At 36.9% G+C, this 17,130-nt stretch overlaps 1 protein-coding gene across 1 annotated transcript; it reads left to right on the top strand.

Moving 5' to 3' along the window:
- The first annotated feature begins 10,269 nt into the window (after positions 1–10,269).
- On the top strand, positions 10,270–11,578 carry LOC148032780 (membrane-associated protein VIPP1, chloroplastic-like). The gene is made up of 3 exons (XM_087683962.1): positions 10,270–10,414; positions 10,870–10,982; positions 11,315–11,578. The coding sequence occupies exons 1-3, from the start codon at positions 10,270–10,272 to the stop codon at positions 11,576–11,578; spliced, it is 522 nt and encodes a 173-aa protein (XP_087540088.1).
- Positions 11,579–17,130: the final 5,552 nt, after the last annotated feature.

Raw genomic sequence — 17,130 nt, 5'->3', positions numbered from 1 at the left:
CAGTTTGTATGAGAGTGGCAGTTGGCTAGTGGATATAAAACATGGCTATAGAATGTGGGTGCAAATAACTTGCATGGTCAACTTGATGATGCATGCTGTAATGTATGGGGGGCGACTATTCAAAATGTAGATAATGAACAATATTTCTTGATACAAGATACTTACAATTATTTTCTTATCTTGGGGTAGCCATACATTGTGGCAATAAGGATGGAAACAAAAGTGATTGATGATGGGTCTTCATATGCTCATATTAGGAGTAGAGATGATAGAAGAGGAGTACAATTCTTGACTGTGTGTTAATCATCCATGTAATAGATAGACTCTTAGGGATTATTTAGGACCCTCAAATGCTAAGGAATTTGAGGGTTTTGAAATGAAACTGCTATAAAAGGAGGCTCTATTAGTGATGCCCAAAGGATGTGTCTCATGATAAAGGAAAAAATGTTTTTACTACTAATTTTTGTGCATGAGCAACAAATGGTTCGAGAAGATTCAAGAGAACTAAAGCTATGTGCATGCTGAAAGGATGTATGTGCACAAAGCTATAAAAGACCTTAAGAAATATAGAATTATGGCTACATATGACTATATTTCATGGTTGATTTTGTTGATACTTTGGCTAAAATTATAGTAGTCATTAATGCTGAAAATATGGCTAGAAACTACTATCATACATGTATGTACTTTGGACATATTTGAAATCATTTTCTGAACATGAATGTAAAGGGCCACAAAATTGGGCTAACACACTTTTAGAAACAAAGTATGAAACTCTTAACAAAAAGGCTAAGCCAATTTCTTTGTCTTTACCCCTTGACAATGATAGCATATAAGACACAATCTCCAAGCCAATTTCTTTGTCTTTACCCCCTAACAGTGATAGCATATAAGACACAATCTCCAAGCAGCCAAGTTTAAGGGGTTTGAAAAGGCTAAGCCAATTTCTTTTCTTTACCCCCCTTGACAATGATAGCATATAAGACACAATCTCCAAGCATCCAAGTTTAAGGGATCCAAAAGGAGTTGAGCATAAATTTGTTGCTAATACATTGAAGGATTTGAAAGTTGGGAGTGATGGGCTTCTTCTACCTACAAAGAAATAATGTTTCATTAAAATGTTGGCAAAGAATGGAAAGGCCTTTGCATTCTAGCTTGCTGAAATAGCTTGTGTTGATTCAACTATTGTGGCTCCCATGGTCATTTTTACAACATGATATGTGCCATGGAATTTAAGGCTAATTTATATGCCTCGGTCCTATTACCTAAGCTAATGGATTATTTTAATGATAAGATTAGGATAAAGTTTTTGGAGCCATCCTTAGCTCCATATTCTAACCATTAATTTATTGTACCAAAAAAGAAGGGGGTATTGCGGCTCATTCAAGATATGCAGCTAGTCAACAAAGTTATGGTAATGAATGTAATATTCATCAGGATATGATTAGTTTCAATTGGCACTAGAAAGATGAGATAAAAAAATATGAAGACACCATTGGGTTTGATACATATGTGTATATATCCACAAGGAGCAACAAATTCTGTTGTCCACATGATGAATGCAATGAGTAAGGCTTTTCAAGACTTTGTTCCCTAGCTTACTATGTCGTTTCTTGCTAATGTACCAATGAAGGGTTGTGAAGTTCATGAAAAGAATGAGGAGTTGGATGAAAATGGCTACATGATATTTGTTGCCAATCATATTATAGATTGCAAGAAGAATTTGACTTGCTTGGAAGAAGTGCATTTAACTCTATGGGGTTAGAAATTTGTGTCTGGGGTTGAGGAGGTGTTGATTGTAGGTCACAAGTGTGGCCCCTATAGCAAAAAACCCTTGCCAGTAATGATTGATGGAATTGAAAAGTTGCATGAGACTTGCTCTAGTATGTGAAAAGTATAAGGTTTCTAGGTGCATGTACTTTCTATCTCATATGGATTCCTCAATTTGCGCTTGTGACTAATGACCTCTATCATTAGTTCTAAGAAAGAGGCAGAGGTTTTGTTGGGAAAAGAAGCATACTAAAGCAATGAGGAAATTGAAGAGACTATTAAAGTTTACTTCTACACTGAGAAAGGAAGATTACTTAAATGGAAGGCCTATTATTCTGATACAACCTTGATCAGAATTGGGTGGGCAATTGGACAGAATGATGATGAAGAGGGAAACAGATATGCTATCAAATTTGGAAGATGAAGTGGATGATAAACTAGCTGCTGCTGAAAATGTTTGTTTTACTATAGGGTTGATTGGATAGTTCCTATGAATGCAAATGCATGTGTCATAAATGGTGTATAGCTATCATAAATGTAGGGACATCATTAAATGCAATAAGTATAGTATGTAGACTAAGGAACATAATTTTTTAAATAGTAAATTTAGCAACAAATAAAGTGTATTTAACCAAGGAAAATGCAAGGATAGAAAGAGGTAAGCATTATAGATGCTATATTTCAACCATAGAGGAGACCATAGAGGAGTTTCTAAAGGACTTATATAGAGATGATAAACTAAAAATAGGACAATATATTAGCACATTGTCCAAGAAAGAGGAGCGGTCAAATGTAGAGTATAAAAATAATAAAGATAACAACATATGGATTATTCTTGAATGATGGTTATCTTTAGAAGCATGTGAAGAAAAAGAATGGGGCTCCATTGTGAGTCATTGGGGAACCTACAAATTATGCATGAATTTCATAAAACTCTATGGGTTGGCCATCGATATGTATGAGGTACTTTTGAGAATATTAATGAAAAATATCGATGGCACATTATGTACAAGGATATAGCACACTTTGTGGAGTTATGCAGTACTTGGCACGTATGTTATGCTGTGAGACATAGAGATGGATTGTAATCAACTTATCCATTGTCCATGTGCTAAAAATGGGGAGTTGATTTAGTGAACAATGTCTACAAGTCTCTGGCATGTGGTATCTTATACTCTCATGAGAGGATCCAAAAAATCAAGTGAAGGGAAGAGCTCTCATTATGAAGACTAAACAAGCTATCTATAGATTTCTCTTTTAGAAGTGGTGTTTTGCTAATATGGATGTGTTAGTAAGATTATAGCTCATAGAGGGGAATTGGATATAGATGAAGCTCTTGAGTTCTTCTCATGGTTGGTAATTAAGTTGGCTTTGACTATAGCATACAATCCAAAAGGTAATGGTAAGAGTAAAAGGGGACACTTGCCTATCATTAAGACACTAGCAAAAATATGCAAAGGTAGAATAAAAGAGTGGACAAGCATGCTATCATTTGCATTATGGGCTAAAAAGATGACGCATAGTGCAATCACTGGATTTATGCTTGTTGAATTGATTTATGGTCAAAAACCCATTATGTAAATTGAGAAGATGGTTCTACATGGAGTATGCTCCCTTTGCAAGAAGGGTTGAGTAGAGAGGAACCATTGACTCTATGCATTAGACAATTGGAGAGAAGGCCAGAAGACATTGGGGTAGCAGTTTCTTGGTTGAGGGCAGCAAGGCTTCAAAACAAGAAGAGGTTTGATAAGAGATATTGATTGAGACCAAGGGTAATACAAGAGGGTGATTGGGAATTAATTTATGACAGCATCTTAAAGAACTAGCATAGTGCTACTTGCAAGATTTTGAAGCAATGCTCTGGTCCATATGTGATATGAGATGTACATGACAATGCTACCTATTCACTCAGTGAGTTGGATGGGATTGCATTGCAAATCCCTATAGCAGGTAAGTAGATCAAGCTCTTTAAGAGATGAGAGTCTGATGTAAATTCCTATAGCAGTTAAGTAGATCAAGCTCTTTAAGAGATGAGAGTCTAATGCAAATTCCTATAGCAGGTAAGTAGATCAAGCTCTTTAAGAGATGAGAGTCTGATGCATATGAGATATGGGAGGAAGAGGAAGAAGAGAATGATATGGAGATGAATGATGAGGGCTTCTAATATGCAGATGCTTAATACAATTATAGTAGACCGGTTGGGATAGAATTAAAAATCTTGAAAATTACTCTATTTCAACAAGGATTTATGGTGGCTGACACTTCTAGGATGGGCATCTATACCTTGTGAAGAGGCCTTCCAAGTTTAGTTATCATCCAACTTGTGTAGAAATTACATGGCATAGCGGACAGAATTTGGGTAAGGATTAGAGAACACATAGCAAATATGAGAAGAAAATATACTATTTTAATTTCAAATGAACTGATACAAAGATGGCTCTGTCCACCTATGTGCTTTCGTTGTGAAGCTTAGATGGCGATCTAGATAGATGATAGGTGAAGAGCTTAAGGATAGCTAGAAGAACTCTGATTGGGTGAAAGATAGATTGACGATGGCTTTAGAGGGGTCTTCCTTTCATAGCCTAGGAAGGTAGTCTAGTCAGCATGTCTGACCATATGATGAAGCTTCCCTAGTCAATTAGGAAATATTCCAAGGAATATTTTATTTATCATCGTGAAGGAGCCTAAACCCCAAAATATGAGTCTCGATAACTTCCACATCCTGCAAAGTGATGCATTGTGCCTTGAGTTGCTACCAACATAACTACTCTAGCTAACCCAAAGTCCTGATCCACAAAGATCACCTTTTTTCCATCTGGTCACATACACCTTATCTAACATTCAAGTGAGGACCCAACCCCATGCTCACACATGGATTCTCCTCATAATGGGGACCTTACAACTTGGAGCACCATGGATCATTAGTGGCACCTTACGAGGGTGGGGCATTGAACATATTTAATAGGTTGATATGTGAAAGTTATAGGGATGGGAAGGTTGACGTCTAGCAAGGACTATGTTTAGTAAAAGATAGTTGTAGGTTGCACATAAAATTTTAGGGGTTGAAATCTTAAAAATTTTATTTTGAGTTATTCACAAGAGTTGTAGATTAGAAGGAGTGCTACAATTTTGCAGAAGAAAGCTCAAAGATCTGAGTTACAAATCAAAAAATATTTGCAATTTTCTATCAGGTGGTCCCATATGATAGTTTTTTGAGCAAAGAGAGATTGAATCTAATACATGTAAAAAATTGTACGCAACATATGCTTTGATAGAGATGGATAGGGCTAACTTATGGATACGTAGGGTATAGAAGAGGACCAAGGTAGTCAAGGAAAGAGATCCAAAATTATAAGCTATAAAGGATAAAAGGCAAGATAACAAGGTAGATGAAGTAGATATTACAAAAGAAGGAGAAAAAATCGAAGTAGAAGATGATGACTTTGAGTAGATAATTGAGCTTGGGGATGTGATGGGTAGCTATGGCCCATCCAAAGGATGTTCAGGTTTGGATGTAGTAGATGTCATGACATAGTGTATCCATTTAGTAAAACTTACAGATTATACAAATACTATGATTTCATATGTGTGTCATGACGACCAGTGTTTGGCAAGGAAAATAAAAGTTGATAATGTCTTAAAGACTGTATGAGAGTATGAGTGATAGTTTAGGATAGATCAAAGACTTGTCAAGTGTAAGACAGAGTTTACATAATATATACATGTCAAGTCTATGACCATGTACTTTGCAAAGGTTGTAAATGGTTAGGACCAAAAGTGTGAAGAATAAGTGCCATGTACTTTTTTTAGTGTATCATCCACTTCTCCTTTTGTCCACTCATGCCAAGGCCTCAAGAGAGATGTTGAATCCATAATGTAGGATCTTGATTGTGTATGTAAATATGTTTTTTTTTGTGTGTCCAGTAGGACTTAGGCAATAGCTATTCATAGTGGATTATTGGGTGTGTCTTTATATTGAAGTTTGAATAGCATGTCTTTTAAGAGTCATGTATAAGAAATGTTTTTATATTAGTTGGGTTAGATTATAAACAAATAAAGGCTTTGAAGATCATATAGCAAGGTTCGTATCATTTGCAATTCTATTATGTTCTCTCCATCAAATTTTGGATACTGTTATAGTTTGTGAATCCATTGATGTATATATTAGCCTCTTTTTTTCTTATTTGTGTATTATAATATGGAATCATTTCCTATCCACATACATGAAGTGTATCATGATAGACAAAGTGTGCTTGCAAAGAGGCAAGCACTTATGAAGGATCACCATAAACACAAGGATAAAACCAAGTATGCATGATCAATCAACATTTCATACGGGACATGTTTTTCTCTTCTAGTGAAATTGTCTACTATACAAAGATGAGTATAGAAAGGAAATTAGTCAAGTAGTACAATCACTTTGGATATATGAGTTGTACAATTAGAAGTGGATTAAATACATGTATAATTGAGGGGCAATACAAATTTAAAGGATTTAGTTCTACTATATAAGTCTATTCATGTAGGACTCTTATTTGGATCTATGCATGAATGTCTAATTTATCTTACTTTAGCCCTTCTCTAATCATTTATTGAATGATATGAAATTTCCTTAATGAATATTATGCTAGTTAAGCATGGTGATTCTCTTCAAGTACAACATATATTTGATATTGTCTCTATACACATTAATCTTCCTCTTATGTAAACTCAATTGTCCACTTGCATGTAAATGTATGCATTTAGACTATATGGTTTTAAGTCTTGATCCACAATTCTATTTTTAGTAGTTGTAAATTTTTGCATCTTCTTTCTATCCACTTATACTTATATTTAAGAAAATAGGTGATGTGATTAGTGGTTGGATGTTTTTTGGTATTGAATGTATAGCTTGAACACTTTTGTGCATAGTTCAATGCAATTACATGAATTCACATTGTTTTATATTTACATATACTAGGTAGTAGTGGTTATGTTATGTGTACCTCATCTAGAATCATCTTTACCTTTGCAGATATTGTTTATCTATAAAAAGGAGAAATAAAAGCAGTGTTAGTATGTTTGGAAGAATTTTAATACAAGTGATAATCTTTGAACAAGGAAGAATGAAAGTTTTTGTTTTTTCCCCAATTGCAATGAGTCCTCGGGGGGGTCACTCATGAATATATGTATATATAACGTGAGTTCAAAATAAGGGGTTTTTAAAACACCAATTTTATATATTTTTTACATACAGAAGGGTGTCATATAAAGGGGTTACTTATAGATTGAATAGAAAAGGGTTGTGTTTTATTCAAGAAAAATTCACAGATTAGGATATTTATAAATAAGCCACGAACACACGTTATATAGAGAATATATATATAGTGAACCCTCCGAGAATGAGTTTAGGAGGTGTTTCTAGCACCATGCTATAGTTTATCTATGTTCAATAGCACTAAAATGTGTTGTTTGTGAATGTGATTCATAGTGTTGTGTATGACATTAGTTTAAAGAAAGATGGGTTTGCATTCAACCTAACTATATGTAAGATTCTTCTCCCAATTATGTGACAGAGAATCACATATACCAATCTAGGCATGTATGTGCTCCTTATGCACAAAAGTGCTTTTTGGATGATTGTAGCTCCTTCTGATTTGTGATGAGTGATTATGTATGCAAGTGTTAGTGAGAATGTGCTTTTCAGATGATTGTAGCTCCTTGTGATTTGTGACTAGTGATTGCATATGCAATTGTTAATGAGAATATGGATTTGTAGTACCACTTGTTCAATTTTGAATAAGAAATGTTCAAATATGAGAACAAACTAATAAGCAACAAAAATACAACATAATCTTACTATGCAGAGTGCCAAATCTATGATCGTATTATGAATGAGGAATACCTCAAAATATACATAATTGAGTATACACAAAGAAATTTACACCTCTATGATCTCTTACCATGTAGAGTGCCAACTCTATGATCTCATCATGGACGAGAAAGACCCCAAAATATACATCATTGAGTATACACAGAAATTTACACCTCAAACCAAACAAGAATTAACTTGACAATATATTTTTGAGAATGTATATATAGTTATTATAATAGTATCATTGTATGATTGAATATAGTTTTATATCTCAATGTCAATGTCTGCTGAAAAAACAAGGATATGTTCCTAACCACATCTAAGTGTAATATACAAAAAAAATTTCAATAAATTAAGCACAATTGTGATATATTCTCTCCCCCTCATATGCGAGCTACTAAATTGTATGCTTATGTGTAGGTTTAAATACGTATTAACTAAGTTTACATATGTAGCCAAGTGCTCGTTTTTGAATGGTTTGGAGGAGTGTGTTGAAAGGTGAGAAGGATCGAAGCTTGCACTCGAGAGCTATGGCGGGAGAGCAAGAGCAAGAAAGAGAGAGACAAGAAATGGGAACTCCAACAGTCACAATGTGTGATCGGGCCTTTCTTTATTCAAACTGTCACTAAAAGAATAAAGAATAAAGTGACGGTGAGACGGGCGCCCGCCACTTGCAATGTGTAGCGGCGGTGACTGTTAGTGTAGTAATACACGGGCGGCTAGGCAGAGGCGCCTTTACCCCCATTAAGAGTACTAAGCAAGAAAAGAGGACTGACATTCTCTGCAAAAGTGATGTCCTCTGAAGTCAAGTTCTTGAGTATAGTATGGAACTGGCTCAAGTGAGCAGACATAGTCACATTCTCCTTCATGCGCAGATCCATAAGCTGCTTCAACCAATACATCTGACTTGCTGGACTTTTCTCGTCATAGAGATTCTTGATTTTATCTCACAACTTCCATGCACTCTATTCTTCCTCAAATACATTGTAATGAACCTGTTCTGTGAGAGATAATACAATAGTGGATTTCCATAACTCATCAAGCTCAAGCCATTCCTCATCTGGCATAGTTGCAGACGGATGCCCGCTCAACCTCAAAGGTTTGATCTACGATTTCTGCACCAACACCTGTCAAATCTGGCTCTTCCAATAAGAGTAATTCGTACCATCAAACTTAGTGATGTTGAAAATAGCATGATCAGTGGGACGAACTCGCCATAATGCAGGCTAGAAGACTGTAGACAGTTCAAAACTGCTTGCTGTTTATTGCAGAAAATGACCAAAAAATCACCAAAATCGAGAGAAAATGGCGAGAAGAGTGTAATCAAAGCTGCTGCCCACCAAGTACTAGTGAAATTACATCATTTCAGAATATTTGAGCATGAAAAATCCATGTCAGTCCATACATATATGCTTGCTGTAATAAATTACAGATTTCAGTAAATGAGAGCTAACACAGTGCCAAAATTGGATCCCAGGTCAACCAGATACTGCCAAGACCAAAGCCGGCATCATGCGGGCATAACATAGGCATATGAAAGTCGATAAGCATGAATCCAACACCCAAACATGTCATGCAAATGAATTTAACCATCTTTAAATAAGACAACACCTTTACCTAGTGCATCTTTGAATGAATCACAATTTTTTTCGAAAGCGATTAGTACTATCACACCATATGCATCTCAAAACAGAACCTCTAGGAGTTTGAGGCCTTTGCTTAGAGGGTTGTCATTTTTCTTCAAGTCTTGAAAAATTCAATTGCAACTCTCACATATCTTTCACCAACTCATCCAAAACCAAGTCTTCAACTTTGGGACTTACCGTTATTGGCTTGATTACTTGCTCCATTGAAGTAGAAGCTCGAACAATACTAGCCACAACCATCTTGTCCCTTTATTTCTGTCTCTTTGCAAGCAAAGAAACGTCATATGCCACCTCTTTCCAATCGGTTTTTAGTCCTTGTTCAGCATTCTTATCTTCCAAATGTTGTCGTATTGCTGCACCTTCGAGGTGTGAAATCCACCCAAAAGTTGTGTGTGGGAGTTGATATTTTGTACATACTTAGTTGTCATGTTTGCATCTTTATTCTGCGTGGTAATATAGTAAAGAGGGGTCTTTTACTACCTTTTCTTTCAACTGGGGTTGCACCTGATAGGTCCTCCTTCAATAATGGTGGGCATGAAGGGATGCTTTCAGCCTAAGTTGAGCAGGGCTGATTGGAGAATGCCTTGCGATTGTATAGACAAATGCAAGAAGAAAAGGCTCAGCAAAGGCGGTGTGTTTGGAAATAGGAAAATCACTTCATGCTGATGCCAAGAGGCAGGGTTTCACTTCAGATACTTTTGTTGGCAATGCTCTCATACATGTGTATGGCAAGTGTGGAGGGCTCGCAGAAGCAGAGAATATGTTTATTGGGCTATGTTTATTGGGCTATTAGACAAGGCTCTGTAGCTTTTTTCTAAAATGCAAGATGAACAGGTACCTCTTGATGATATTTTAACAAACTGTGTCTTACAGGCTTGCTGTGAAACAAGTAGGTTGGAGACATGTATGGAGTGTCATTTTCAAATAATATGTGCAGGATATGATCATAATTTACTCTTGGAAAACACTCTCATATGTGCATGTGGGAGTTGTGGAAGCATGGAAGATGTACTGGCGGTGTTTTGTATGATTCCTCAAAATGATAATGTTTCATGTAATGCACTCCTTTCTGGTTATGGACAGGAAGGAAATATTGCAGCATGCCTGCAAGTATTTGAGGAAATGCAACCAGCAGGGATTATGGGTTAGCTCCCAGTTTGAAACACTATTTGGTTATCTTAGATATTTTTGGGCATGGGAAAGAAAAAGCAAGAAGGACTATTTTTGAAAGGGGAGTTTTTGGAGGCAAAAGGACGAAGAAGAAACAATAGCTATCAACGAAGACGAAAGGACAGAAAAGTGGGAGATGAGAAAGAAGGTGAAGTGGGACAATCGGAGCAACCCAGCCAATTCAATCCACTACTTCAAGTCCTCCGAGTGATGCTTCACACACTGGGGATCAGTCAAAAACTTGTCAAAGCAGCTCAACTGGTACTGTTCCTACTAAAGTAGATGCTATCAGTTCGCAAATCATTCCAATGCCTCAGAAAATAGCCGGAAGCTGTGCACAAATAGGTGAAAGTGATGCAATCAGTGCCGTCGAAGACTGAATCACAACAATTTCTGATGCATTGTGTGGTAAAATTAATGTAATTGTAGACCAAAGTACTGCAATTCCTACTGCAAGAGGTGCTCTAAGTGCCACACTTGTGAGGGAGATTCAAGAATTGAGAGAGATAGTGTACCCTGACACAGAGACGGTGACGAAAAAGGTGAGAAGGATAAGACAGAAGGTGATAAAGAGGAAAATCGGCAAGCTCTGTAGAAAGGAACAGAAGGTCCTGCCAGAATTCAATGGAATTCCATGTTCTTGATGCTGCCATGAGAACATTGACCATACAAATTCTAAGATTATTATGGCATGGTAAATCAACCAGATGTGCCTCTTGTATCTCCAGCCTGGCACCGCTGTTTGATGCAGAGATGTAATTGGAGACCTGAACTGAAGGAACTGGAGCTTATCGCCTTCGGGGTTGGGCATTACAGTTAGGAGTGACGAGGCAACCCTCAGGAAGACCTTGCTTCCATTGGATTTGTATCACAGTCAGAGTTGAATGCCTTGGAGGCAGAGGCTGAATCGATCAATCAGCTCAATACAGATGACCTTGTGGGGAAGTTTGCTCTTTTGGAGAATGATTCAGTGGATGATGACCTTGCTGCTCTGAAACAAGAGATGATTGGATTAACAAAAACATCTGGGGAGCTTCCACCTAGGCGCACAACTGTGAGAAGTAATTCAAATCCTTTCCAAGATTCAAAAATAGAAAGAGAATTGAATGAACTGAGGAGAAAAGCTGCTGATCTGTAGGATACGTATGTACTTACATAATCAGGTTGTCAGTTGTTGGGGTATCAGAAGTAACATAAAAGCTTAACCCTATTGGCAGCAGCACATGACATTGCCTTCTGCAACAGATGTGGAAGCTTGGTGGATGGGCAGAGTGTATTTGACAAATCCTTACAGCAAGATGCAGTTTCATGGAACACTTTAATTTTTGGCTAAGCACATCAAGGACAGAACCAAAAGACTTGACATGTTCTTTCCAATGGATTTAAAAAGTTCTTGGTGCACAATTCTGCTGAGCTAGATCTTCTGATGATGCATAACAGAAAGTTCTATGTTGAGATTGCCCATAATGTCTCAACTCTCAAGAGGAAGTCCTTTCTATGCTTGTCATTCTTACTTCTGTAAATCAAAGAGCTATCTGCACTTCTAAGTGGCAGAATTCTGGCAAAAGCTTCTGGAGGAATTGAAGAAGCTACGCTGGTGATATTTTAGAGATGTTGTTGAAAGACAAAAGTATCTTCACAAGCTGAATGTCATACATGGTGATATCAAGCCCGAGAACCTTCTTCTACCCTTTCATCGATGATACTTTGCAGGATGTACCAGAAGCTTCAAGTCCAGATGTAATAAACCTTCTTTCAAATTGAATCGTGATCTCGCTTAATTGATCTTCTATCCTGAAATTAGTCAAGGTCCTCTGTGGTCGCGACTTTGCTTTCGAAAACCCTTCGACAATGTACTTCTTTGAAGTGTAGAGTCAGCAACATGCGCTTATTTGTTCAACATTGAGAATTGTGGAATAGATCACGTATAATGCATTCCTATGCTAAATTAAGTTTCTTGTTGTCAAAAAGTAATATTTTTTACATCTAATTAGGTGTTCATATATGTTGTTGTAGCGTGCAGTAATTGCATTCTTTTAAAGATCTTGTCCTCCAATTTTCCAGTCTTGTTTATGCTATCATCTGTTTTTATATTAACCTCAAATTTTTCTTTGAATGATTGGTAGATTTGGATACCTTTTTCATTTTCTTGGTTTTCTTTTGTATTTCTAAATTCTCTTTTTAATGTTTATCATGTGGCCTGCGTACAACTTTCTATTTTGTTTGCATTTTATGTTGTAGATAAAGTGCTTAGTCTTGTTTCTCTGCATTGTCACTTTTGAATTGGCTCGTAGGTAATGCTTCAAGTTGGTTCTAGCATGATGAGGTTGCACTTGAGCTAGTAAGACAGTATTTGTAGTGGAGCTAAGGTTGATGCTTTAGTCTTAGTAGAAATTTGGTTTCTATTGATTTTCTTATATTTGCACTTCTACGATGAATCTTAAAATTGTTAGAGACTTATTTTTTCGATTAAATGTATTGCAAGTTTAAAAGAAGGCATGTTTGAGTACTTTCTCATCACATATATGATAGCACTAAATAAATTGTGTTGGATACTATTGATTTGGTTATAAACCTCTTTGTTGAGTAAGTATGTGACCTTTTTTATTATCATACTAGGGTTTTCATGAGGATGAGTATAGTTGTTCTTTTTCATGTACTTTTTTAGTGTATTGTCCACTTCTCTTTTTGTCACTTGTCCCAAGGCCTCAAGAGAGATGTTGAATCTATAATGTAGAATGTCGACTGTGTACATAGAGATGTATTTCTCTATGCCCTGTAGGACTTAGGCAACACCTATTCATAGTGGATTCTTATGTGCGTCTTTGAATTGGAGTTCAAATCTATCAAGTATTTCTTTTAAGAGTTTTATATAAGAAAATCATTTTTTTAGTTGGGTTTTATTATAAATAACTAAAGATTTTGAAGATCATACTCAGATTATAGCAAGCTTTGTGTCATTTGCGATTCTATTATGTTCTCCAAGTAGATTATTGTTGAGTATATGCTTGGATGTATCCATCAAACTTTGGAGGTGGTTGTAGTTTATGAATCCATTAATGTATGAAATAGTCTCTTTCATAGATGATTTTAGTGGCTATATGTTGCCAAATGGCTATACTTTTTATTTTTCAGATTTTTTTTTCAAAACTCGAGTAGTTATAACTCCAATTTTTTTTATTTACCAACATTTCTAAGGTATATTGGGATTTTGAAGTCTCTTCTGCCATTCATACGAAACAAATATTGAAAGAAATATATTAAAGTCGCCACAGTATTTATAAGTTATGGGATATATATAGAAACATTCACCACAAGTACATATGTACTCATACACATTGTACATACATAGACACATGTCACATACTACTTATCCTTGATCCTTCTTTACATACTCATACACATGACTCACACACACCCCTCCTCACACACACATTACTCAGCATTACATCTACTATTGTATTCATACAAACATATACACAATTCTTAGAACCAAAAGGTTTGAGGTACTCATGGTCCAACAACTTGAGCTAGTCAGATTTTTGAAGCATGCATCTTCAAAGTTGCAAAGCAAGATAGAGCTCTACCTAAAACCCATAAATACTAAGGGACTTCCCCTCTTCATAGACTTGAGCACAAATAATACCTCCCCTTCAATGAATGGTTTATCCAAGAGCAAGCTAATTTCAGCAAGGTGCCAAGGACTCTCTTCATTTCCACATCCAAGATTTTAGCAACACACAAGGACCAATCAACAACACTTTTGGGCTCAACTTCGGCTAGCACTGAGAGATGCTTGTGGAAAACATTAGCATATCCTAGTCATCAGTAAAGGTGCATCTATTTTCATCCTAAATAAATGTGATAGTCTCTCTTTGATGCTTAGCTTTGAGAGAATTGAAGTAAAATTGATATGGAGCATCTCTTGGGAGGTCCCACCTAAGTTAGCAAGAGAATTGAAGTAAAATTGATATGGAGCATCTCGTAGGAGGTCCCACCTAACTTAGCAAGAGGATCCAAATCTAATGTTTGATCTGCTAACACACAATGATAAGTAAAAATGTTGATCAAGAGGTTGGGACCCTCAAGGTGGTTAGCTATGTGCAACTCCTCGAGAGAAGGGTTTTATACAAGAGGGGGTGATCTTGGGGGGATCACCTCATAGAACATGTAATATACCATGTGAGTTCAAAAGAAAGGGTATTTTTATTATGTTGACTTACAATCTTCCAAAAACAGAAGGGTTTATAAATGCACCACATGTAAAATTTACTTTAGGGTCTTTTTATTCAAAAATTTTTAGAAGCACACCTTTTTAGGGAGGTGTGAGGGGGGTGTGGGGTGGGAAGGGGATGGGTGAGGGAAAGATGGGGGGAGGGGAATCAATACTTAAAGGCATATATATTCTCATGAGACAAATATTTACAACTAGCATGGGGGACAGGGGTGGATTCTATCATAGCTTTTCATCAAAATGAATTTACCTTGTGTTCACATTAAAATCCTGACAACTTCCAAGTTTGAGGATTATAGGCAATATCACATGTGCTTTTGTCGAGTGAGGCAAAGCATCCATAGTTTTTCCCTCTCCTTGCAATTTTATTAGCATTTCCCTTTAGGGCATATGCTAGTAAAATGATGCGTGGAAAGGCGATGCATGGATCCAAAAAATTAGCCACACTTTACTCAAGTTAAGTAGCTCACTATCTTGAGTAAAGTGGCATACTTTATGAGTTAAGAGCTGTGGATCTTGGAAAAAAAGGAGTCCTTAAAATTAGGCATTGGCTACATCAAGGCAGATTAGAAGTGTTGGAGGAGGGCAATCAAGAGGTTGCTCAACTCACTCAACCTTGTAAACTATCATGGATAGTGGTCAAAATAGAAGTGGCACAATGGTGTAGTAGTAAATCGCATCTTAGTATGGATAGCACCCCCCCTCTCTACATAGAAGGCAAGAAGCTCAGCCAATCATTGTCTTCCACTCATGTTAGGATTAGGAAGCTATTGTTAAGGTGTAGGCCTGACTTTAGCCACATTTCCAGAATCTTGGGCATTGAATTGTCAGATGTTGAGATCGAGGGGGCACTTGTTCATCTTTGGAACATTAAGGCTCCTCTCAGAGATAGAGCATTTGGCTGGAAACTCATTTTAGGTGTTCTTCTTATACGTTAAAAATTAAAGAACAGAGGTATTTTAGATGGCCTATGTGTCTATGGAGGAGTGGAAACACCTTCACAATTGTTCTAGGATGGTTTCATGCCCCCCGGATTTGGAGGGAGATTCTTTCCAAATTGAGTCAATGGGGATTAACTATTCACAACCCAAAACTTTTAACATAACTAGGTGATTTACACTACGTGAGATATGGTAGGCACGAATTAAAATCCTCTTAGGAGAAGGAGATGGGCGAGTTGTCTAGGCTGCAATATGGCCAAAAGTTTGGTGGTATCTTAGGGGACTTTGTAAAGAGAATCACTTCAGCAATAATGAGCTAAGTTAGCCAGCCAAATGGCTTCCAATTTTGTAACCCAAAGATTCTTTTTTGACACCATTAATAATAATACAATACTTAGTCACCTCCAAAAAAGGAGTCCTTGATTTTAGGTTAATGCATACTATAATAATCAATCGTCATTGACCAACAATCACACACAAATGAAGAGCTTTCACATACTTGGCCCCATTAAGACTATCGTGAAGCTAATATAGCCCATTGAGACTATGGTGAAGCTAAGATAGCTTGTTGTGTAGCAGCTAGCCTTGGTGCCCATTGGGAGTTGAGATCATGTGGATATTATTTAGCCCCAGTTCCCATTGATAATGCCAACCGCAAGCCCCATGAGTTGTGCCACCCTAGGGTAGAGACGCTAGCAGCAAGTAGAGACCACAAGTACCATACTAAAGTAGCATACATATTATTTTCTCTAAGGTTCTCATATAAGTCTACTGGCCGCGTATGTAAGCTAATGTATCTACTAGTTTACAGATATGACAAGTTGTCTAAGAGAAATGGTCGCGAATCATGAGAAAAATTGAAATATTATTGTTGAGACACTCTCAAACTTCAATCTTTTGAGCCCATATTATCTCTGGAACCCTTTTGCAACAGTGGGTAGCAACCCGCGTGTAGTTGGGACTTGGGAGTTGTGGACTTGAGAGAGTGGGCACTTGGTAGGTCCATACTACAAAGTTACCAATTTACCCATAGGGTAGGACCCAAGACAATTAAATAGTGCCCTCCTACCCAAGTCCCAAGGGCTTAGGCCCTGGCTACTAGCTATATGAGTATTTTCTTCAAGAAATTGCAACTCAAATGCATACGACACAATACATATGTCTTCTTGAGAATATCTATGCTCTAATGAGACCTTCCAAGCATGTCGAAGAACTCCAAGTTCATTCTGATGTCAGTGTATGCTGTGCGTTCACTGTTTACAATAGTTCATGCTCTAATCTAGGTCTGTGTACCTATAGATCATTTCATATCTCATCTCAAAGTCAAGCATTGACATGCCAGGTCATCAAAACACCTTCCAAAGTATGTATGCAAGCTATAGATCACTTGAGTAGTGATTATTGTCTTGATTAGTAGCCATGGAGATCCATTTTGACAGCAAGCACAATCACGTGATGCATCCTGGGGGGATCAATAGCAATCCTTCACACCAATGATGGCCAATTCCTTCTTCA

The sequence above is a fragment of the Lygodium microphyllum genome, chromosome 8 (genome assembly GCF_053477565.2).
Source record: "Lygodium microphyllum isolate KBCC chromosome 8, Lygodium_microphyllum_v1.1.10, whole genome shotgun sequence".
In the NCBI taxonomy this organism is placed as follows: Eukaryota; Viridiplantae; Streptophyta; class Polypodiopsida; order Schizaeales; family Lygodiaceae; genus Lygodium; species Lygodium microphyllum.
This window is presented reverse-complemented; position numbering and strand designations above follow the sequence as displayed.

Coding starts and splice junctions, on each gene's coding strand:
- LOC148032780 (XM_087683962.1), top strand. CDS start 10,270: ATGGAAGATGTACTGGCGGTGTTTTGTATGATTCCTCAAAATGATAAT. Junction 10,415..10,869: donor GCAACCAGCAGGGATTATGG/GTTAGCTCCCAG, acceptor ATGTAATTGTAG/ACCAAAGTACTGCAATTCCT. Junction 10,983..11,314: donor CAGAGACGGTGACGAAAAAG/GTGAGAAGGATA, acceptor TTTGTATCACAG/TCAGAGTTGAATGCCTTGGA.